This window comes from Lynx canadensis, chromosome A2, assembly GCF_007474595.2.
Source record: "Lynx canadensis isolate LIC74 chromosome A2, mLynCan4.pri.v2, whole genome shotgun sequence".
Taxonomy (NCBI): domain Eukaryota; kingdom Metazoa; phylum Chordata; class Mammalia; order Carnivora; family Felidae; genus Lynx; species Lynx canadensis.
In genome coordinates this window covers 149,692,709-149,717,890 of record NC_044304.2, presented here as the reverse complement: position 1 = coordinate 149,717,890, position 25,182 = coordinate 149,692,709, and the positions used below count along the sequence as shown (strand labels likewise).

At 41.9% G+C, this 25,182-nt stretch overlaps 1 protein-coding gene across 2 annotated transcripts in view; it reads left to right on the top strand.

Moving 5' to 3' along the window:
• Positions 1–326: 326 nt before the first annotated feature.
• Positions 327–25,182, top strand: part of SLC35B4 (solute carrier family 35 member B4) — a 38,166-nt gene continuing 13,310 nt past the window's right edge. For both annotated transcript variants that reach the window (XM_030308472.1, XM_030308473.1), the window contains exons 1-2: positions 327–613; positions 6,937–7,050. In XM_030308472.1, the coding sequence (XP_030164332.1) occupies positions 537–613; positions 6,937–7,050 (191 nt within the window). In that variant the 5' untranslated portion in view covers positions 327–536. The remainder of the gene's footprint in view (positions 614–6,936; positions 7,051–25,182) is intronic.

Sequence of the window (25,182 nt, the reverse complement as noted above, 5' to 3'; positions counted from 1 at the left end):
TACTTTCACTCAATTCAGGAGAATTGTTTCAGGTGGTAACGCCTCTGACAATCAATTAATCACAGGTCTGTAGTTCTAGTGCCATCAGCTTTGAGTTTGTTGTTACAGCGACGGTCGAATCCCTTCCTGAGCCTGGGAGGCCGGGCGAGAAACCACGTTGACAGCATTGGAACTTCACTTCCCAGCAAGCCCCGCGTCCTCCTACCGCGCTAGGCATGACGGGCGTCTCCTCCCGCTCTCTTCTCTGGCGGAAGAACCTTGAGGCGGGAACGTCAGCCAGGCGTAAGGGCGCGCGGCATCCTGGGATGTGTAGTCTGGCCGGGACTGGGACACCCCCTCAGATGAATGGGGCCGGAGCCGACTGCGAACTACAGCTCCTCGGCTGGCAGCGTCGGTGGTGGCCCCGGAGGAGAGCAGCGCTGCAGGGCCGTGGGGATGTTCTGTGCCGCGGCGAACGCAGTAGCCGGGCTTCTTAGGGTGGCGGTGTAAGCGGGCGCCTGCTTGTGCGCGCTCGCTCTCCTTCCCCGGCACCGGTCATGCGCCCGGCGTTCGCGGTGGGCCTGGTGTTCGCAGGCTGCTGCAGTAACGTGATCTTCCTAGAGCTCCTGGCCCGGTAAGTGACCTTCGCGGGCCGCACCCTCGCTGGCGGCGCGCGGGGGCCCGGGTAGCACGGCCAGCGGAGTCGGCTGCCCCGTGGTTCCGCGCGCCGCCCGCTGTCCCGTCCACCAGCTTCACAGCATCCCTCGGAGGGGAGCGCCCCGGGTGCCGTCCTCACGCACTGGGGACCGAAGCCTGCAGTTTTTCTCGTGACGGGTCCAAGGTCGGCAGGAAGCTCGTGGCAGAACCCAGGTTTCTTCCACCTCTTCTCGATTCCGTTAATGCCACGCGTTTGACTTGGGCAAAGCTTTTTGACTTCTAAAGCAGTCTGATTTTGTACTCGCTGCAAAGAAAGTTTCTTTAATGTGGCTCCCCAAAACGTTTGTTTTATTGGCTTTAGAGATGGCTGGGAGCATTCGACCCAGCATACCTCCCAGCGATGTAGTAGAGTGGATTTTTATTCAGAGAGCCCGTCCCCTTGACCAGAGAGAGGAATTCCAGCTCTAAGTTGTTACAGTCTTTAAATTGAGAAGCATGCATTTGGAAGCGTAACTTTCTGAATGATTATGACACGTTCCCAAAAGGAAACCAGGTTGGCTTTATTGAGGTGGCACTTGATACGGAGTAGTGCGTAAAGTTCAGTGGATGGAAACTGTTGTTACAGAAAAGATAACAGACTAGAAAAGGCTCAGCATTAAAAAATCTCAAGTCTTGGTTCTGGGGTCTCCCTTTTCTGCCTGTAAAATAAAATATCTGTGGCCATATTTCTGAATCTGGACACCTCTACTGATCATCCGAACAATCTTGTGTACCAAATAGGTCAGAAATTATAATCTCTTTTACTGAAAGTGAGACAGGTCCCAAGAAGGTAGATGGTCTTTTACTGTAAATTTAAGTGGCAGAACCAGAACTAGAATCCAGGATACCTAAACTCTAGTCTAGTACCGTCTGCAGCCCCTCTGTTATTTTTGAACTTGAGCGTCCCACAGAATTTTGGTCAGTTTCTCACGTGGAGACTACTGGAAATGTATTTTATTTTCATGATCCCATTGATACGTCATTCTGAAGCAGTTTACTTACGGTGTGGGTTAATTTTTGCTGTTAAAGAGCTTGAAATTTTATGCAGAAAGTGTTGATAAAGATCTGTCACTTCTTTGGGGAGTAGGTGGAGAGAGGTTTAAAAATGGAAAGAAAAAATGTATCTGGTTGTTAGTCTTACAAACTTCAAAGTAAGATCACTTCGGAAATTGACTTAAAAATATTAAGATGATAAAATCAGGCCAGCCATGGAAATGAAAGTCAGAGAATAATAGTGTAATAGTTGTGTTGAATATGTCATTAAGTTAAATCCTACCAAAGGCTGTGTGACTTCAGAGTACGTAGCAACTGAAGGTCCTCTTGACTAAGTGTGAGCTCTTGGCTAAATTACTTCATCTCCTGAGTCTGCTCTTTGAACTTCAAAAGGCTGGTGGTCGCTCTGCCAGACCCACAGGGTTTTGAAGGATTGAATGAGATGCACGTGCAAAGCGCCTGAAGCACACTGACCTTCCCCTTCTAAACTTTCAGTACAGGTAAACCTTGCTTTATGAGCTGCTCATGAAAAGCCGTGGATAAATCTAATGCTTCTGTGAATTGTAGGAGCTTCTATGTAGAACAGTCTGAATAATTTATAAACAAATCCTCGTCCTTTAACCTTTTTTATAAATCTGGCTCTTTGCAGTACAGCAGTGGGTTTTCATAAAGCTGTGAGGGGTACATTTGTTAATGTAGTGGGTGGCATACATCAGGCTGAGTAGCAGCTTTTTCCTGATTTGCTTGGGCCACTCACGACTTACCATGCCAAAGATCAATAAAATGAGAGCTGGTTGAACCAGATGGCCTTTATGGTTCTTTGTAGATTTGGCCTCCTCATCACTTTTGACTTTATCTTGGGACATCACGGTGGAAAGCTCATAAATTTTTATAGAGCAGGAACTCTGCTTCTCCTATGGCTTCCTTGGAACCATTATGTGCCCTAATAAAGAGGCAACTAGAACACTAAATACACATGGAAAGCTAGAGTGACCTGTAGGAAGAAGCACGCGTCTTTATCCATCTTCCCCAAATTGGAAAATAGATTTAGGTTTTTCTTTCTGATTTTTATATCTATAATTGGGACCTATACTAAAAGAAAAAGCTCCATGCAGTGTACAGAACAGATGTGAAGTAATGAATGGATGCCTTCATCTCCCTCCTGAAAGAGCTTGGAAACAGGATGCGCCCCTGTCAGCTAACTAGCCAGGCAAGGTATTGCGTGCCTTACGTCGGGAGAACAATCTGAAACATTTTCTTTTTTCCATTTGATTTTACGATCAAGTGCGTAACGTTCACTCAAGTAAGGAAGTTTCCTAAATCTAGAATAAGAAATACGAAAGGCGTAGATTTCTTTCCCTTCGGAGTTGCTCATCTTTGAAGTCAAAATTTGAATTCTTGCCAAAGAGAATTCAAAGTACGAGAAACTGTTTGCAGTTGGTGATTATAATTTCTAAGGAATAAAGTCCAAGAGAACAAGTGACTTAGGGAAAAGGATCCAAGTTTTTAATGCTGAAGTTTTAAAATGAAAAAAAAAAAAAATGAATTATTCAAGTTAAAACAAATAGTTCCACTGGCAGCGGTGTGTTCCCGAAAACGCTGTTGATTTTTTTAAAAAAATTAATTATGTGAGTACATTAGGGAGATTTAAAAAGCCTATGGAGATAGAGACGAAGTAGAATAGGGTTGTCAGGGGATAGGGGGAGGGTATGGGATTTCTTTTGGAAATGCCCTAAAATGGTAATGGCTGCACAGTTTTGAATATACGAGAAACCACTGAATTGTAAACAATAATATAAGGGAGTCTGCGTGCATCATTTATGTGCCATGTGGCTCTGGGAGACTTACCTGAGTCAGTGCCACGTGGCCCTCAGTGCCCTTAGCAATGAAATGGGCGTAATAATAACTACCTCTGTAAAATAAAGATAAAATTAAAAATCATTATGCCTTTTCAAAGGTCCTGTGAGGAATACACTTGTGAATCATTTTTTGAAATAAATGGTTTCTTTTTATCTTTCATACAGTACTACTATTTTAGGTCCTATTTGCTTAAAGGGAGGCACCCTCCCCTTCAGCTCCTTGAGTGAAGGCCAGATGTTGTGCCCAGAGAGTAGGGGCGCGAAGACGAATTGGACACGGGCGGTCCTCTGACCTTCTCTGTGTGGCATCAGGTGCTTACTGTTTTCAGATTCCATGTTTGGCTTCCTCAGTACATTGTCACATCCTTAAGGGCTCAGGGATCAGGTCTTCACATTGGGAGCTCCCTAGCCCCGAATTTGACACATAATAGGTTCTCCATAATTGTCCTTTTGTTTTTTAATGTTTATTTGTTTATTTTGAGAGAGAGTGGGAAAGGGGGAAGGGCAGAGGGGGAGACAGGATCAGAAGTGGGCTTTGTGCTGACGGCAGAGAGCCTGAGGCAGGGCTCAGACCCACGAACCACCACGAGATGGTGACCTGAGCTGAAGTCGAGGGCTTAACCAACGGAGCCACCCAGGCACCCCTCCGTAATTGTTCTTTAATGGAAATGACCTAATCTGTTGGTAAAAAGGAAACAGGAGGAAGCGAGGAAGCTTGATGAGCCCCTTTTGGGCTAAGTCTTGTGTTTGGCGCTTGATATATATTCTCTCATTGGATCCTCGCTACAAACTGAAAACTGTATCACTTGCGTTTTTATAAGTGAGAAAAATTGGTCAAGATAAATGCCTTTTTAGAAGAGTTAACTATACTTTGATTGAAGGCCTTCAGTGTGCGAGATCCTAGGGCCTTTTTGCCTCTGTGGCACGCTATTAAGTACTTTTCAGGGACTGGCTTGTCTACAATAAACTAGTGAGGTGAGATAGGAACTAATACTGTTCCCATTTTAAAAATAAGGAAACAAGACTTAGGGGAATAAACTTCTACTCTCACACAGTAAGTGGTAGAGACCTGGATCGTACATGTCATTGTGTGCTTTTTTTTTTTTTTCCTTTTTAATTTATCTTAGAGAGACAGAGACAGAGCCTGAGCAGGGGAGGGGCAGAGAGAGAGAGAGAGGGAGGCACAGAATCCAAAGCAGGCTGCAGGCTCTGAGCTGTCAGCACAGAGCCGGATGCGGGGCTCGAACCCACGGACCGCGAGATCATGACCTGAGCCGAAGTCGGATGCTTAACCGACTGAGCCACCCAGCGCCCCAGCCATTGTGTTCTTTTAACCACCGTGGACTACAGTGGTTCTCAACTCTGTGAGAGCATATGAGAATTACCCGCATATCTTACATGGGTGGGTACACACACACACACACACACACACACACCTCCCCCCACATCTTCCGCCCTCTCCCTAGATCTACACTAGTGGTTCTCAGCTCTGGCTGCCCGCTAGAATCACGTGGAAAGCTTGGAAAAGTCCGGGTTCCAGGACCCTACCCCACAGGAGTCTGAGCGGACGTGGGGGGGGGGGGGGAGCGGTGAGGCTTCTCAGGCACATGGGGTTTTAAAGAGCAGCCTAGCCTGAGTTGAACAAGAACCGTGCCAGGAACTATCTAGAGCTGAAGTACCTTCTCCCATCACCCCTATGTCGGCTAATGGTTCTAATTAGCTCTTCAAGGGAGGTAGGTGTCTTACGTGATTATTTATGGTTTTGTGCCCCGTTTATCCCTGTCCCTTGAACGTAAATGCTAAAAGAGATGGTTGAACATAAAGCAGTCGTTTTCAGGGACACCTCCACAGGCGGTAGAGACCGAAGAGGAACAGTGGTTCTGTTCTAGATGGTAAGCAGAGCTCTGCACGGGAGAGGCTCATGTTGAGTTGTCCCTTTTACGCCTGATGGACATATTTAAGAGCTTGTCTCCTTGGCACTGCAGTTTAATCTTAACACCACCAAGAGAGAATTGGGGTTGTTTTTAATAAATAGCATTATTTTTTTTTAATTTTTTTTTTTTTTTTTTTAACATTTACTTATTTTTGAGACAGAGAGAGAGAGCGTGAACGGGGGAGGGTCAGAGAGAGAGGGAGACACAGAATCTGAAACAGGCCCCGGGCTCTGAGCTGTCAGCACAGAGCCCGACGCAGGGCTCAAACTCACAGACTAAGATCATGACCCGAGCTGAAGTTGGATGCTCAACCGAGCCACCCAGGCGCCCCTAAATAGCATTATTTTCAATGTGATAGTACATTTGCAATACAAGAATCCCTCTACTCACTAGCCTCTGGTAAATAAATGTCCTTGGTCAAGATGAGAACACAGAATATGAAGCCTGAAAAATACTGGTCATATGAGAAATCTGGAAGCTTCACAGAAACAAAGACAACGGTTCGCTTTGTACTTCTTCCAGTGACTGAGCAGAACCTAATAGAAGACAGACTCAAAACCACAGGCCTTTTAAGTGACCAGTTTTCGCAGAGTGTTTCAAGAGGGAGGTCAGAGGATTTTTTTTTTTTTTTCTGTCTTATAAATATGTTCCTAACAGTCACTGTGGAAGATTGCTCAACCCTTGCATGGATCCCTGAAGAGGTTCGATTCAGTTTCACCATCTGTCGAGTACCTGATAGATCTGTGTTAAGAGTTGTGGGGAACGGTAGATGATAGGAGTGTTCTTCAGTCTTTTCCTCGTTTTGCTCCTTATCTCTCCTTACTCTGGCCAGAGATCCTTTGTCTGTAGACATTTTCTTCCCGATCACCCCTCCACAGATGCGTTAGATACCGGTTCATGTGCTGTATGCGTATCTGTGCTTGAGACTTAGAAAAAGAGTATGAATCTCTCCGCCCCAAGAACCAGTTGTCCCTTGGGGACCTTACCTAAGGTGGTGGTCCTGTCACCAAAGCGGGCGCATGTCTTCCATTAATGGTAGTCTCCGTGGTTCCTGGTCAGGAGGCTACGTGAACGTTCCCGGAGACCTCGGCGTATTTCTGTGCCGGACTTTGCTGCTCAAGCTGACTGGGATCCTGCCTAAAGTCCTTGTGCTTCACTGAGGATCCCACATACGAGCACTTCCTCCAGCTTACCAGGAAAGTTGTATCGTGGTCCTAAGAATGAATGCATCAGAGTGCTTCTTACTCGTGGCCTGCTACAACCAGGGAAGAGTGAAATAAGAAACCTTGACACTCTTCTCTGTGAGCTCGGTTGATGGTTGTGTGTGATCCACGGGCTGTGAAACCGGAGATAAAACACAGTGGGTAATAGAAATCAGGCCTCCCTGTTATTCTGAACTATCGGTATAACAAGTGTTGGTGCCCTTTATCTCAGCTTTTCGTACCTTATTTACCTTTTTGTCATTTACTACACAGGAAGCATCCAGGATGTGGGAACATTGTGACATTTGCACAGTTTTTATTCATTGCCGTGGAAGGCTTCCTCTTTGAAGCTGATTTGGGAAGGAAGCGGCCAGCCATCCCAATCAGGTATGGCACATTGAAGTCTCTTTTCGCCTTTGTTTGTTTTAAAGAAGTTCAGAACTTTTCTGGTACCTAGGTAAAGGAGAATGAGGCATCTGTGCATAAGATCTGTGTCAAAGGTATTAGAAGAATAATAAAGGTAATTCATTTTCTGCATTTAATATGCTGTGAAACTACAGGGAGACTATTTTTAGAATAAAACTCCTGTAGTTTCACAACATATTAAATGCAGAAAATGAATTATGATGGAGACAACACTGTGTGTGTGTGTGTGTGTGTGTGTGTGTGTGTAGTATATGGTTGGTTAAAGGCTTAGTGTGACCACAGATTTTTTTTTTAATAGTTATGTATGCTATCCTCATGTTGGTAAAGATATCAGATACACTAAGAGCGGTATTATTGTTCCTTTCTATTTTATTTTATTTTATTTTTATTTTTTTTTTTTTTAAATTTTTTTTTAATGTTTATTTATTTTTGAGACAGAGAGAGACAGAGCATGAACGGGGGAGGGGCAGAGAGAGAGGGAGACACAGAATCGGAAGCAGGCTCCAGGCTCTGAGCCATCAGCCCAGAGCCTGACGCGGGGCTCGAACCCACAAACCGTGAGATCGTGACCTGAGCTGAAGTCGGACGCTCAACCGACTGAGCCACCCAGGCGCCCCTTATTGTTCCTTTTTAAAAATGACGGGGTTTGGGGAATAAACAGAAATGGTGGTTACGCAGCCTTGCGAATACTGAACGCTACCGAATTATTCACTTCAGAATGGTTGATTTTGTGTTTCGTGAACTTCCCCTCAATTAAAAGAAAATGAAAGGTAAGCTAAGGCAAAATTGTTAATTCCAGACCTCCACCCCTTTGTGCACATTTGCATAACTGTACTCATGGGGTCAAATAGGAAACAGGACAGCTCTTCTAATAAATAGCGTGTTGGAAATTCAGCATTCTTGCCGAGACGGACTTGAGGTAAAAATGTAATGCATCCAGTTGTCAGTCTGTAGTAGAATCCTGTTACTAAATTCCTTTGACAGGGGTTTTCTGATGTGAATGTATCAGAGGACTAGTTACGGCTCATCCTTGTTGGTATTCTTTTGCAGCATTCCTGAGTAGTCTGCTGTAGAGAATCTGGCTGAATTTTGTTACTAATATTGTACTTCTAAGTTTCCCAGTGCAATGCTAAGTATTCTTGAACACATTGTTTTCCATTGGCTTTAATATCTACATAAAACTTTCTGCTCCTGAGACCAACATTTCTATCCCAGCAGGAGCCCCAGCATTTTTGATTCCTCTGACCCTTTCCCCCTTCCTCCCACTATCTCTTTCCATTCTGGCTGCCACTAGCACAGTTCAGGAACACGTTCACCCTCATCATTAGCTTTTATAAATGGTGCCCTAGCTGGCCGGCCTCTTGTCTCCCACCCCTGCATCCCTGTATTTTGATTTCCTACCATTGTATTGTGACACCGCCCCCCACCTACCCCAAGCACTCAGCGGTCACCAGTAGGCTCAGAGGGGAGCCTAGCTGCCTAACCTGCCTTTTGAGGCCCCCCAGGGTCTTGCCCTAACAGTCATACTTCCACGTGTGTCCATTGTGCTGGTTGTTTTATTTTCTATCTGAGAAGAAGCTACCATCAAAATCTTGACATCATGGGCATGTCCTTCATTGCCAGGAGCAATTTCTTTTTTTTTTTTTTTTAATTTTTTTTCAACGTTTTTTATTTATTTTTGGGACAGAGAGAGACAGAGCATGAACGGGGGAGGGGCAGAGAGAGAGGGAGACACAGAATCGGAAACAGGCTCCAGGCTCCGAGCCATCAGCCCAGAGCCCGACGCGGGGCTCGAACTCACGGACCGCGAGAACGTGACCTGGCTGAAGTCGGACGCTTAACCGACTGCGCCACCCAGGCGCCCCGCCAGGAGCAATTTCTAGGCTGTGCTATGTAGACAGCAATGTGGAATAGTTGGAATTCACTATCCTAAAAGACCTTGATGAACTCTCTTTATCTCCAAATGCCATCCTTTCAAGATAGGACTAAGAAAATTTGGCAAGAAACCTTGTGAAGTCACCAATAGTATATTATTTAGAAACTGTGAAAATAGCTGTTCCCAGTGTTAAAAAAAAATTCAACTAAGTAAATTTGAAGATCTGATTGGTTTTATTAAATGATTCATGAATCAGGCCTTATCACATCTAGCAAGTAGAGGGGAACTCCACTCAGCTGAAGAAGAGAAAGGCTTTTAAAGGCAGAGGACATTAAAGAAGAAGAAAGGAATTTATTAGCAAGATATGAATCGTTTAGGCAAGGTGGTCTCTTAAGGGGAGAAGGGGTCTATCAGAAAATTCCCTAGTATTGGCCAGGAAATTCTATCTTGGCCGATAAAAGGTTATATTCCGGGGGTGGGGAGGGGTGGAGGGTTGAAATTGCAGTTGGGTTAGGAATTAGGTCTCCGTTTACTGACTTGGGTTCATAACCTAAGTGGCACCATTTTGGGCCTGCCGTTTTCTTTTAACAAATTACCGCCTTTTGATCAGACTGTCAGCTTAGCTGAGATATGTGATAAAAATTTAAGGCATTAGCATCACTCTCAGTTACCGCTCTAAAGTTCTTGAAGTTTTGGTTGTTCCTTTTTGTGGTATCCATAGGTCTTAACCTCTATGATATTCACAGGTCACAGCTTCATGCTCCTTAAATCGGTTATTTTCTTTGTTCCTTAGATGTTCCAGTCTTAGGGAGATCATTTGCTTGGTGGTTAGCGCCTATATGCATTTAAAGCTTTTGAAAGAATACAGTGCAGCAGGGAGATGATTATCATTACTATAAGCAGGATAAATCCCAGTATATGGAGTGCACTTTAGAGCCGTGGTCCCCAAGACCCAAACCGATCAAAATCAAATAAGTCAAAGAAAGACCCTTTGGAAAGAGTCACCTTCTTAAGCCAAGCGATCTAACATAATTGAGTTTCAGTGTCCCCAGAAGTGTCAGTCTAGGCATAGCTGGTGGTGTTTGCCACAGCACGGACACCTCTTTGGTCAGCCAATAGATAATTAAGAATTATTCCATTATCAGGGAGAGCTTTGGCTAGAGAGTTTAAGGATATTTGTTGAGCTGCTATTGTTTTAACAGGTTTTTGCTGTAATTTTAAGAATTAAGGAGCAGTTCTTTATCATAGCCTCATGCATCTATCCCTAATCAGGGAAACAGGGACCTGTCAAAAGGAGAATTATAAATCATGAATATCTTCTGGTAGGCGCTCTTTAACTCAGCAGTGTCAATTTAGGGGAGTTGACAATAAGATTCTAATTTTGTTTGTGAAAAGTTAGGTGCGCAGGGAGATTGTTTATCCTGAAATAAAAGGTTGTTTAAATATCAGAGGTTGCCAAGTTACAAGGACATTAGTCTGGCAGCGAGGGGAATAGACTTTATTCACATGTGCCACAGTCTTACAAATATGACATAAAGGCTTAGTGTTACTTTTTTGACAATGCTTTCCATGTAATATACATATCAAATAAACCTAATTCATTTAGCAAGTGCTTTGAAATATTCTAAGTGAAAAGGACTTCATTTAGGAAGTTAGACAAAAATATTTTTTAAAAAGGTTTTAAAGCACTTCCCTAAATAAGATCACAGATGATTATGAAACCCAATACTTAAAATAAGTTTTTAGTCTTACCTAAATCAGATCAAAAGCCCAAGAAAACTTTGTCCTTTTAACAGAAAGAAAACCAAATTCTTATTTAGTGCTAGCTTATAACTCCTTTTTTTAATGTTTATTTATTTATTTTGAGAGAGAGCAGGGGAGGGGCAGAGAGAGAGGGGGAGAGACATCTCAAGCAGGCTCCATGCTCCACACTGGCTTTGATGTCACAAACCTTGAGATCATGACGTAAGTGGAAATCAAGAGTCGACCACATACCCCAGTTGAGCCACAGAGGCACCCCCAAAACTCATTTTTTAAAATACATTTATTTTCATCTTAACCAGCTTGACCACACATGAAAATTCCTGTTTAAAGATTCTTTTTTCTGCAAACCTACAACTTTTTTCCCCCTACGTTCCAATTTTGTCCTATGTTTTTTCTTTTCTCTTTAAACAACCAGCCTCGTTTTAGGACAAAGTGACTTCCTTTCCCCTTAACAAAAACTGTATTGAAAGAGAACTCCTGCTGACTCCATTTTGACCTCAAATTCTAGCTGGGTTCTTCTCTCTAGCTTGTCTCGGCTCAGGCTGAAGATCCAGCGGGCAAAGTGTCCCATGAAGGGAACTGAAACTGCCCCCTCAAGCAGTAAGGACCCTCCGGAACCAGCCCACCTGCACGTACTCACCCACTTTGCCCCACATTTTCTTTATATAAACCTGAGAGTATTTTCAGCACTTCGGAGATAGTCTCTCAGATGCTAGTCCCCTGTCTTCCTGCCCTTGGCATCACTGAAATAAATTCCTCGTGCCACCACCCCTCGTCTCTCTGCCTTTGGATTCCCTCAGTGGCCAGTGGCCGAACCTGGTCTGTTTGGGACCCCCAGAGCCACGCATGCGCTTGTGCACGCCTGTGCCCCAGCTACATGATCTCCGTTTCTCATACCTTTTTCTCCTGAAAACACGTCCTACTTTCCTGCCACACAGAAATGTTTTCCTTATTATTTTTATTTATTTTTTATTTTGATTATTTTTAGTAGCTTTAATTACATACATTGATTAGAATTGAATACATTTCAAAATTTAAAAAGCGTATGCCTTTTAAAATTTTCCAGTGCAGTATAACATCCACATATCTTTTAGTTTCTCTGCAATAAGAGGCCAAAATGAGAGAAACTTATGTTTAGTAATTAATGTTTTAGTATTTTGTCTTATTTGTAAATGATCTAGATCTTGTAAAAGTTTTAAATTCCAGTTAGTTAACATACAGCGTTACAGTAATTTTTCACGTACAGTATGGTGATTCAGCAGTTCTGTGAATCACCAGGTACTCCTCATGACCAGTGCACTCCTTAGCCCCCATCACCTACTTCACCCATCCTTCACCCCCCACCCCTCTGATAACCATCAGTTTGTTCTCTGTAGTTAAGAGTCGGCTTCTTGGTTTTTCTCTCTCCCTCCCAAAGGGAGTGAAATCATATGGTATTGGTCTTTCTCTGACTGACTTCGCTTAGCATTATACCCTCTAGTTCCACCCACGTTGTTGCAAATGGCAAGATTTCATTCTTTTTTATGGCTGAAAAGATTTTCATTTTTTATTCTTTATTCATCAACTGATGGACACTTGGGCTGCTTCCATATCTTCGCTATTATAAATAATTCCGTAAACATCAGGGTGCATGTATCCCTCTGAGTTAGTGTTTTTGTATTCCTTGGGTAAATAGTTTAATTACTGGATCGTAGAATAATTCTGTGTTTAACTTTTTGAGGAACCTCCCTATTGTCTTCCACAGTGGCTGCACCAGTTTGCATTCCCACCAACTGTGCAAGAGCGTTCCTTTCTCTCCACATCTTTGTCAACACCTTTGTTTCTTGCATTGTTGACTAGCCTTTCTAACAGGTGTGAGGTGATATCTCATTGTAGTTTTGATTTCCATTTCCCTGATGATCAGTGACACTGAGCATCTTTTCATTGTCCATTGGCCATCTGTATGTCTTCTTTGGAAAAAAAAATGTCTGTTCATGTCTTTTGCCTATTTTTTAATTGGATTATTTGTTTTTTGCTGTTGAGTTTTATAAGTTCTTTGTGTATTTTGTATACTAACCCTTTTTCAGATATGTCATTCGCAAATATCTTCTCTCATTCCATAGATTGCCTTTTAGTTTTGTTGATTGATTCCTTTGCTGTGCAGAAGCTTTTTATTTTGATGTAGTGCCAATAGTTTATTTTTGCTTTTGTTTCCCTTGCCTTGGGGAACCTGTCTAGAAAAAAGCTGCTACAGCAAGCATCAGAGAAGTTACTGCTTCTGCTCTCATCTAGGATTTTTATGGTTTCTGATCTCACATTTAGGTCCTTGATCCATTTTGAATTTATTTTTGTGTCTGGTGTAAGAAAGTGGCCTAGTTTCATTCTTTTGCATGTTGCTGTCCAGTTCTCCCAACACCATTTGTTGAAGAGACTCTTTTTTCCATTGGATGGTCTTTCCAGCTTTGTCAAAGATTAGTCGACCATATAATTGTGGGTCCATTTCTGGATTTTCTATTCTGTTCCACTGATCTCTGTGTGTGTCTGTTTTTATACCAGTATCCTACTGTTTTGATTACTATAGCTTTGTAACATAATTTGAAGTCTGGAGTTGTGGTGACGCCTCCAGCTTTACTTTTCTTTTTCAAGATTGTTTTGGCTATTAGGGGTCTTTTGTGGTTCCATACAAATTTCAGGATTGTTCTAGTTTTGTGAAAAATGTTCTTCGTATTTTGATAGGGATTGCATTGAATGTGTAGATTGAATGTGTAGATTACTTTGGGTAGTATTGATATTATAACAATATTTTTTCTTCCAGTCCATGAGCACGGAATGTCTTTTCGTTTCTTTGTGTCATTTCCAAATTTCTTTATAGTTTTTAGAATACGGGTCTTTCACTTCTTTAGTTAAGCTTATTCCTAGGTATCATATTACTTTTGTTGCAATTGTATATGGGATTGTTTTCTTAATTTTTCTTTCTGCTGCTTCATTGTTGTATAGAAATGCAGTAGATTTCTATAGATTGATTTTGTATCCTCAGACTTTACAGAATTCATGTATTAGTTCCAGCAATGTTTTGATGGAGTCTTTTAGGGTTTTGTGTATAGAGTAACATGTCATCTGAGAATAGTGAACATTTTACTTCTTCCTTATCGCTTTGGATGCTTTTTTTCTTTTTGTTGTCTAATTGCTGTGGCTAGGACTTCCAGTACTAAGTTGAATAAAACGAGTGGGATGGATATCCTTATCTTGTTCCTGATCTTAGGGGAAAAGTTCTCAGTTTTTCCTAATTAATGATGGTTGTGGCTGTGGGCTTTTCATATATGACCTTTATTATGTTGAGGTGTGTTCCCTCTACACCTACTTTGTTGAGAGTTTTTATCATGAATAGATGTTGTACTTTGTCAAATGCTTTTTCTGCATCTATTGAAATGATTGTATGGTTCTCATCCTTTCTCTTATTGATGTGATGTATCATGTTGATTGATTTGTGAATATTGAACTACCCTTGCAAACCAAGAATGAATCTTGCTTGATCCTGGTGAATGATTTTTTTTTAATGTATTGTTGGATTCAGTTTGCTAGTATTTTTGTTGAGGATTTTTGCATCTGTGTTCATTAGAGATGTTGGCCTATAGTTCGTTGTCTCTCTCTCTCTCTCTCTCTCTCTCTGTCTTTTTTCTTTTTTGTGTGTGTGGTGTCTTTATCTGGTTTTGGTATCACGGTAATGTTGGCCTCATAGAATGAATTTGGAGTTTTCCTTCCCTTTTTTTGGGGGGGGGGAACAGTTTGAGAAAAATATGTATTAACTCTTCTTTATTTATTTTTTTTTTTTTTTATTATTATTTTTTTATTTATTTTTGGGACAGAGAGAGACAGAGCATGAACGGGGGAGGGGCAGAGAGAGAGGGAGACACAGAATCGGAAACAGGCTCCAGGCTCCGAGCCATCAGCCCAGAGCCTGACGCGGGGCTCGAACTCACGGACCGCGAGAACGTGACCTGGCTGAAGTCGGACGCTTAACCGACTGCGCCACCCAGGCGCCCCAGTAACTCTTCTTTAAATGTTTGGTAGAATTCACCTGTAAAGCCGTCTGGTCCTGGACTTTTGTTTATTGCGAGATTTTTTTATTACTGATTCAGTTTCTTGTATTAGTCTGTTCCGGTTTTCTATTTCTTCCTGTTTCAGTTTTGGTAACTTTTTTTTTTTTTTTTTTTAATTTTTTTTTTTTTCACGTTTATTTATTTTTGGGACAGAGAGAGACAGAGCATGAACGGGGGAGGGGCAGAGAGAGAGGGAGACACAGAATCGGAAGCAGGCTCCAGGCTCCGAGCCATCAGCCCAGAGCCCGACGCGGGGCTCGAACTCCCGGACCGCGAGATCGTGACCTGGCTGAAGTCGGACGCTTAACCGACTGCGCCACCCAGGCGCCCCAGTTTTGGTAACTTTCAAGTTTGTAGGTATTCATTTTTTCCTAGGTTGTCCAATTTGTTGTCATATAGTTTTTAATAATATTCTCTTACAATTGTTTATATTTCTGTCATGTTGGTTGTTATTTTTTCTCTCTCATTTGTGATTTGATTTATTTGGTTCCTTTCTTTTTTTGATAAGTCTAGCTAGAGGTTTATCAGTTTTATTAATTGTTTGAAAGAACCAGCTCCTAGTTTCATTGATTTATTTTATATATATACATATATATGTATATATATGCATGTACACACACTATACATGTATGTATAAATATGGTTTCTGTATCATTTATTTCTGCTGTAATATTTATTATTTTCATTCTTCCTGCTGGCTTTAGGCTTCATTTATTCTTTTTTCTAGCTCCTTTAGATGTAAGGGTAGGTTGTTTACTTGAGATTTTTCTTGCTTCTTGAGGTAGGCCTGTACTGCAATAAACTTTCTTCTTAGGGTACCTGGGTGGCTCAGTTGGTTAAGCGTCTGACTCTTGATTTCAGCTCAGGTTGTGATCTCATGGTTTGTGAGATTGAGCCCTGCATGGGGGCTCTGTGCTGTCAGCACAGAGCCTGCTTGGAATTCTCTTTCTTGCTCTCTCTCTGCCCCTCCCCTGAGCTTGCTCACTCACTCTTTGTCTTAAAAATAAACTAAAAAACAAAACAAAACAAAAAACCTTCCTGCTTTGCTCCATCCCAAAGGTTTTATTTATTTTTTTACGTTTTCTTTTAAGGTTTATTTTTGAGAGAGCTTGCACACGTGCACGTTTGGGGGAGGGGCAGAGAGAGAGAAGGAGACACAGATTCTGAAGCAGGCTCCAGGCTCTGAGTGGTCAGTGTAGAGCCTGATGTGGGGCTCAAACTTATGAACTGCCAGATCATGACCTGAGCTGAAGTCGGCCACTTACCTAAATGAGCCACTTCAGGAGCCCTATCCCAAAGGTTTTAAACCATTGTGTTTTCATTTTAACTTGTTTTTGTGTACTTTTAAAATTTCCTCTTTTATTTCCTGATTGACCCATTCACTGTTTAGTACCATGTTATTTAACCCCCATGAATTTGTGATCTTTCCAGATTTTTTCTTGTGGTTAACTTCTATTATCATAGCCTTGTGGTCAGAAAAGATGCACGGTATGACTTCAGTCTTTTTGAATTTGTTGAGGCTTATTATTGTGGCTTCATATGGTGATCTATTCTGGAGAATGTTCCATGTGTACTTGAAAAGAATGTATTTTGCTGTTTTAGGTTGGAATGTTCTGGATATGTCTGCTAAATCCATGTGTTCCAGTGTGTCACTGAAAGCCATTGTTTCCTTGTTTGGTTTTCTGTTTAGATGATTTATTCATATAAGTGGGTATTAAAATCACCTACTATTATTGTGTTATTATCAATTAGTTCTTTTATGTTTGTTATTAACTGTTTTATATATTTGGGTACCTCCATGTTGGGTGCATAAATATTTACAATTGTTAGATCTTGTTGGATTGTCATTATTATTATTATTACTTAGTGTTCTTCTTTGTCTCTTGTTATAGTCTTTACTTTTTACAGTCTTTGTTTTTAAGGTTTAGTTTGTCCAACATAAGTGTTACTACTCCAGCTTTCTTTTGACATCTATTTTCGTAACAAATGTTTCTCTATCCCCTCACTTTTGATGTGTGGATGTCTTTAGGCCTAAAATGAGTCTTTTGTAGGTAGCATATAGAGGGGTCTTTTTTTTTTTTTATTCATTCTGTCACCCTGTGTCTTTTGATTGAAGCATTTAGTCCATTCACATTCAAAGTAATTATGATAGATATGTATTTATTGCCATTTTATTACCTGTTTTCTTGTTTTGTTTGAGAAACTCTTTCTCTCTCTATTCTGAGTGATAGCCTTACTGGATAGAGTATTCTTGGTTGCATATTTTTCCCATTCAGAAGTTTAAATATATCATGCCACTCCTTTGTGGCTTGGAAAGTTTCTGCTGAAAAATCCCAATAGCCTTATGGAGTTTCCCTTATATGTAACTCTCTTCTTTTGTTTTGCTGATTTTATTTTATTTGCTGCTTTAAAATTTTTTCTTTATTAGTGTTTTGCCATTTTTTTTTTTTAATTTTTTAATTTTATTTTTGGGACAGAGAGAGACAGAGCATGAACGGGGGAGGGGCAGAGAGAGAGGGAGACACAGAATCGGAAACAGGCTCCAGGCTCCGAGCCATCAGCCCAGAGCCTGACGCGGGGCTCGAACTCCCGGACCGCGAGATCGTGACCTGGCTGAAGTCGGACGCTTAACCGACTGCGCCACCCAGGCGCCCCTGTTTTGCCATTTTAATATAATATGTGTTGGTCTGGATCTCCCTTTGTTGATTTTGTTAGGGGTTTTCTGTGCCTCCTGGATCTGGATATGTTTCCTTCCTCAGATTAGAGAACTTTTCAGATATTATCTCTGAAAATAAATTTTCTACCCCTTTTTTTTCCTTCTTGTGGGAATCCTATAATGCAAATGCATTTATGTTTAATGGAGTCACTGAGTTCCCTAAGTCTGTTCTCATTTTACATAATTTTTGTTGTTGTTCAGCATGGTTACTTTCCATTACTCTATCTGAAAGTCTAGAGAATATTTTTATGATCATTGCTTTAAACTCTTTGTCAGGCATATTACTTACATATGTTTCACTTAGATCTCTGTCCATGGCCTTGTCCTGTCATTTGGGACAGATGCCTCTGTCTTTTCATTTTGTCTAAGTCTCTGTGCCTATTTCTCTGTATTAGGAAAGTCCGCTATGTCTCTTGATCTTGAGGGTATTGGCCTTCTGAAGAAGAGGTCGTGCAGTGCCCTACAGCATAGTGTCCCCTGTTACCCAGGGCCTGCTGCTTCTGGGAGTTTCTCCAATGCATGCTGCTCGTGCTTCGCTGTTGTGTTCTGACTGCTTTATCCTTCAGACCTCTGCAGAGCCTTTCTTTGCCTGTTGTGGGCAGTGTTTAGTCTCTGGCCTGAATGTGGCGTGCTTTAACTAGTGCTGCGGTCTGCTTGTTAAATGAGCCACTGCCACTGGAACCAAGGCCCTGCCAAACTTCCAGGTCAGAAGATAGGTGCTGTGGGCCTGGGTTTGGGCTGGTCTTCTAGGGGCCTGCCTTGCTGGGTCTGAGGCAAGCATGACTGGGAGGGGCAGTTCAAGCCTTGTCAGCAGGTTAGGTGGCCAGTGTCTGCTGGGCTGGTTCTTGGACATGGTTCTGAGTGTTTATGCTGAGGGGCAGGGGAGGGAAAGCCTCCTGCCAGTTCCTTTGTACCCCCAGAGGGGTCTCTGTTAGCTGCCTCTCTGGGACGAGTCTCAGAGGAGCAACTAACCTCAGCACTGTGTGCCCCAGGCACTCTTCAAATCACTGTATGTCCTCAGGCTGTTTACCCTGCCTTGGGTCTAAGAGCAGGCCCAGTGCCTTGGGGCTCTGTCGGAGCCAAGCCTGCTGACCTTTAGAACTCCAGGCTTTAAGCCTGGTTGCGAGAACTCATGAAATTCAGCCCCTCTCACTGTCCAGGCCAGTTGCTGTGGGGATTCGTTTTCCCCACGCTCTCCCCATGTAATTGTAAAGACAGGTCTGTTTTAATTAAGCCATCAACCTTAAACTAGCTTTTATCTCGAATATTTTTTTTCAGGCCATGTGAACTTGTAATATGTTTGGGTTAGTCTGTTCCCATGTGTTACTCTAACTCTTGTCCTTCTCCGTGACCACAGCTCCTTCCCCACCATAGTGGCCTGGATTCATGTCTCTCCCAAACCTTATATCCGCACTTCCTACCTTCTTTGATGTGGCTCTTCTCTACCTTTAGTTGTGGACTTCGTCTGCTAGTCTTCAGGTCAATTTCTGGGTATTTAGGGTGATTTGATAGTTTTCTAGTATGAGGAGAGCCTAGGATCTTCCTGGTGGGGTTTTGGAGTGATGGTGGGGTTCGGAGCTGATGGCCAAGAAAGAATTCTTGAAGACGGCTTCTGTGCAAAAAGGTGATTTTATTAAATAAAGCATGGGACAGGACCCCTGGGCAGAAAGAGTTGCACTGGGGTTATGTACTGTGGAGTTAGGAGAGAGTAAGTCAAGAGGAGGTTTTTTAAAGGGATTTTCCATATGCTAAAGATAATTACTGGAGGCCTAGCTATTATCAAGCTAAGGTGGTTTTTCCCTCTAGGAAAGCATTATCATTAAGACCGGAGGGAGTTCATGGAGGTTAGGCTATTGATAAGATTGCCTTTTTCTTGTAATTTACTAAGATATTTGTAAACTGATGGAGACTGTCAGTTTAACCATTTGTTTTCTGTCCTTTGCTTTGTTCTTGGGCAGCAAGGAGTGCCTGAGGAATATAAAACATATCCCACCTAGGGATGGGGGTGGGGGGAGATAGTTTGTAGGGTGTCAGCTTGCCTTATGCTCCTTCATCACTTCTACTTCCAGAAATGATCTAGATTTTTAATGATTTTAGCTTAACTCATCATTTAACCTAACTCAGCAAAACTTTAAGGTTTTAGCTTACCAAAAAAAAAAAAAAAAAAAATGGGAAAACTCTATAAGTAGACATAAATATCATAGAAAAGCTCATTTATAAACTTTTATGTTGTTTAATTTACTTGTCTTTAATAACTGATTATTTTTAAGTAAGCTGTATGCCCAGTGTGGAGTTTGAACTTGACCCTGAGATCAGTCGCATGTTCTACCAACTGAGTGAGTCAGGTGACCTGATAACTATTTTTAGATTACCTGTAAAAGCTGTATTAAACATTAGACAAAGTCAGCCATTATCCTAAGCTATTAATTTTTGTTGACAGATCTTAGACAACGTGAACTTACTTGGCTAGTAAATTCAAGGAGAATACGTTTTATATGTAGTGTTTTAACTGTAAAGACATATCTGTTTTAATTAAGCCATCAACCTTAAACTAGCTTTTATATCGAATATTTCTTTTCAGACCATGTGAACTTGTAATATGTTTGGATTAGTGTCTGTTTGAGAATTTTAGAATGCCCAATCCTTACAAGTGCTTGCCCTCAAACCAACTAAATAGAGCTCTTACAAATTAATTTTAGTAATACCATCTAGAAGTAGAAAATAGCACAGAATTACAGCATGTAAATACAGGTACACGTGAACATATAGACAGAGAGCCCTTATAGCTTCAGGTTTTAAAGTATTGCTGTGAAATAGGTACGGAATTTACTAATTCTAAAAGTTAGATTCAAGTTGTTTTTCTGGTAGGTGGGGTAAGGTTATCAGTCTAGATAGCTAAAGATTTTTCTAGTATTTATGAAGACACCTAAGATTTGTATTTCTCTTTGGCAAGTCGAGTTCCAAATAACCTCTCCTCCTTTTGTTTTTTCCTTTTTTCTTTTTTTTTTTAAATTTTTTAAGAATTTTTTTTTTTTATTTTTGAGAGAGAGAGACAGACAGACAATGAGAGTTGGGGAGGGGCAGAGAGAGAGGGAGACACAGAATCTGATGCCGGCTCCAGGCTCTGAGCTTTCAGCACAGAGCCTGTCACTGAGCTCCAACTCACTAACCGCTAGATCATGACCTGAGCTGAAGTCGCTAGATCATGACCTGAGCTGAAGTCGGAAGCTTAACTGTATGAGCCATCCAGGCGCCCCACCTGAAATTTGCATTCAAAAAAATTTTTTTAAATGTTTGTTTATTTTTGAGAGAGACACACACACAGAGTGTAAGTGGGGGAGGGTCAGAGAGAGAGGGAGACAGAGAATCCAGAGCAGGCCACAGGCTCAGAGCGCCATGCAGGGCTTGAACTCACAAACCGTGAGATCATGACCTACGTGGAAAGTTGGACGCTTAACTGCTTAACTGCCTAACCGGCTGAGCCACCCAGGCGCTTCTGAAATTTGCATTTTAAAGGGATGGAGCAGATAGAATTTCCTAGAGAAGACCTTGGAGAACATTGGACATTTACATCTTAAAGGCACTGAGAAAGAATAAAAGCTTCTCTTACTAGGATTTTTGTTCCCTTAAAGTCGGAATTTTTACACTTACAAGACTTTTGAGATAGGGTGGGTTTGGGGATTGGCAAAAGGGATTGGTAGTCTTTGAATAGTTTTGAACCACAGCTCTGGTCTTGTAAAGACTAGATTTCTAAAACAAGAACAGCTATTAATTCCTCAAAGAATTGGATTGTCCCCTAAATGATATCAAAGTACTGACACACCCATCTAGCTATAAGAGTATCTTCTTTGGGCGGCTGGGTGGCTCGGTTGGTTAAGGTTGGTTAAGCGTCTGACTCTTGGTTTTGGCTCAGGTCATGGTCTCACGGTTTGTTAGTTCAAGCCCCATCTGGGGCTCTGTACTGACAGCATGGAGCCTGCTTGGGATTCTCTCTCTCCCTCTCTCTCTATCCCTCCCCTGCTCGCTCTCTCCGTCTCTCTCAAAATAAATAAATAAACTTAAAAAAAAAAAAGAATGTCTTCTTTCCAGGGTGCCTCGCTTGCTCAGTTGATAGAGCTTGTGACTCTTGATCACAGGGTTGTGAGTTCCAGCTCCTGGGTATAGAGATTACTTTAAAAAGTCTTTTAAAAAAAATGAGAATGTCTTCTTTGTCTCCAGGTTCATAATAGCTTGGGGGAGAAGGCCTTGACATAAAAATTGCTGTCAGGCTCTGAATATCAGCAACCAATTCTTGATTATAAAGTTATTAAATCCTTTCAAATATTTTGTCAGGGCAAACAGTAAATAATTCTGGGAGGATTAAACAATGGACCCAAGAGGGGTCCTCAGAAAGGGTGTAAAAGATACTGTCTTGGGAGAATCTAGAGTCACTCTCAACAATAGCCGAGGAAAGAATCAACTGCCTGCATGCCCCAGGCAGGCAGAAAGCCAGTCAAGTTCTTAGGATATAAAAGGAGACAAGCAGGGAAAAAGCTGTTTCCGTGAGAGAAAGGATCAGTAACCATTGGAACTGGATTTGGAAAGGAAGAGACAATGCAGATTTTTATTTTCCTCTCTCAGCTGGGCTCAGGTAATATATTTACAAAAACTCTTGAGGATCCTCCCTAGGTTTAAGAAATTATTCAACTAAAGGGGGTCCTGGGTGGCTCAGCTGGTTAAGCGTCCGACTTTGGCTCAGGTTATGATCCTGCAGCTCACGAGTTCAAGCCCTGCGTCAGGCTCTGTGCTGACAGCTCAGAGCCTGGAACATGTTTCAGATTCATTCATATTCTCTCTCTCTCTCTCTCTCTCTCTCTCTCTCTGTCTCTCGTTGTGCCCCTCCTCTGCTTGCATTCTCTGTCTCTCTCTCTCTGTCTCTCTCAAAGATAAATAAACATTAAAAAAATTATTCAAGTATGGACTTTAGTTTGACCTTTGACCACGGAGTGAAAGATATCTGAAGAGTATCACCTATAGCCTCAATTAGTCTTATTCTGCAAGTGACTGCTTAATAGTCTCTTTAGAGTAAAAGGCAGTTCACCCAGGTTGACCAGGATGAGTACTCAAAGGATAGAGGGGAACAGGAGGGTTACACTGGCCTTACAGTCTTGTTTTAAGTACCTTTTCTCATTTTCACGAGCTTTTTACACTGAATCTTTTTAATAAAACTTTGGGAATTTTGAAACGTTTTGGAGGCTTCTGCTTGCCATGTAAAATAGGTATCCCGTTGTGTCTAATTTGGGAATCCTTTCTTTCAAATGCACTTCTTAAATGGCCTTACCTAACTGGAACATTCTCCATCCTGGCCATTGTAATTCTAGGTTCTTTTTAGTATCGCTATTTCTGTTGCTGTTCACAGCTTCCGGCACCATAGTTTTTAGACCTAAAATAGGCAGCCTTGCCAGAAGGTGGTGGGCTTGACTCTGTTGAATTTAAGGATCTCCAGGCTAAGCCTTTGTTTACACAAAACGACCCACAAAGACGTGTCCCTTAACACACCAGGAGTCAGCAAAAGATGTTACTCTGCACTGGCCAAGAAAAGACCAGGGACAAAACTGACAATTGCCCACGGAGACCAAACCAGCAGACTCCCTTCGGGGAGACTGCGCACTGGAAAGGGGTAAAGGACTAAAACTCCAAACTCTGGTAAATGGGGGGCGTGGACTGGAACTGGAGAAGGGATTACAATGTGGTACTGCAGACCGAACCAAGAGCTAAGGACCAGTGCTGTTAGATCCTCCTGTCCCTCTAGACCTGTTAACTCTGGCCTGGGAAGCTAATTAGATTGGTAGCTCAAATGCAGAAAGAGCAGAGCTGAAACCGGGAGGGACTTACCACTGGCTCTTGGAAATGGCCAGGAAGAGAAAACTCAGAAGAGTTCTCAGGGCGCCATGCCTGTGTTTCTGCCTGTCCCTGAACACCATCAGAAGTTCCCTTTGGATCCTGACGTTGCTACCAAATGTGTTTAGAAAAAAAATTTAACCAAGTGAATTTGAAGATTTAATAGGCTTTCTTAAACTCTTCATGAATGGGTAGCATTCTATCCAGCAAGTAGAGGGGAGCTCCACCAAGTAAACAAGAAAATGGTTTTTAAGGGCAGAGAGAAGGCATTTATTTAAAAAAAAAAAAAATGTTTATTTATTTTGAGAGAGAGAGAGAGAGAGAGGAAGAGGCCTTAGTTGTCAGTACAGAGCCCTCTAGGGGACTCAATCTCCTGAGTGAACCATGAGATCATGACCTGAGCCCAGATCAGGAATCAGATGCTTAACCGACTGAGCCACCCAGGTGCCCTCAGAGAGAAGGCATTTTAAAAAAAGAAAGGAGGGACGCTTGGGTGGCTCAGTCAGTTAAGCATCCGACTCTTGGTTTCGGCTTAGGTCATGATCTCCTGGCTCATGAATTCAAGCCCAGTGTAGGGCTCTGTGCTGACAGTGTGGAGCCTGCTTGGGATACTCTCTTTCTACCTCTCTCTGCCCCCCACCCCCCCCACTTATGCACTCTTTCTCTCTCAAAATAAACTTAAAAAAATTAAAATTAAAAAAGAACAGAATTTATTAGCAAGATGTGTGCTGTTTAGGCAAGGTTGCCTCCTAAGGGGAGTGGAAGGGGTCTATCAGTAAACTCCCTAGTATTGACCAGGAAACTCTACATTGAATGGTTCAGGGTTATATTCTTGGGGGATTGAAACTGCAGTTGGGTTAGGAATTAGGTCTTGGTTTACTGACTTGGGTCCTTAACCTATGTGGCACCGTTTGGGGCCTGTGGTTTTCTTTTGATAACCAGTAACTTTGAGTGTGTGTAATGCTGTGTCCTGCGTTCATCGTGAAACTTGTCAAACTCTCCAGACTGTGTTAGCTTAGCCCTGGCATGGCTGCTTGTTAGGGCATTCAGCTCCACATCTAACCAGCATCATCAAGTAGATTCTTGTCGAGGAAGGTCCCTGGAGTCTCGGTGCTGTGGTTCTTCACCCGTGAAAACACAAGAAGGGGGGGGGGGGGGGGGGTCTGTGCTCAAGGACTTTGAACATGTCCTGAAGGATTTGGAACCACTTACTTTCCTTTGCCATGCATTCTTTAGTCATTTATTTTAAATATTATTTTTTTCTCCTTTTGAATGTATGAGGTTGAATCATATGAAATTGCTGCTTTTCAGCCCTTTTGACCTACCAAAAAAATGGCAGCTTCATATGGCTTAACCTGATAGGGATGAAAGGCATTTGAAGTATTTTCTAGATAAAAATGGGACATATGAGAGCAAAGTTACTTATTTCATAATTGTTTGTATTTGTCCCTTTATCTTTCTAAGTGATTAGGGTTACTGATTTTTTTTTTTTGATTTTTTTTTTTTTAGCTTTTGCTTTTATTATTATTTAAAGACCTATAAACTGTCAAAAACAGGGACTGTGATTTTAAATACAGATCTATGCCAAATAATATCCTCATTAATTCGGAGGCTACTGGTTCGGAATGTGAGATAATCTTAACAGTCATCCTTAATTTAGCAAATCTTTACTTTAGAAAAGAGTAGTGAAAATTAATAGGAGAAACAAGTGTGTAGAATAGTTGCGAGAATTGACCATTCCACACAAAGAACTGATAATGATAATTGTCCATTCACTT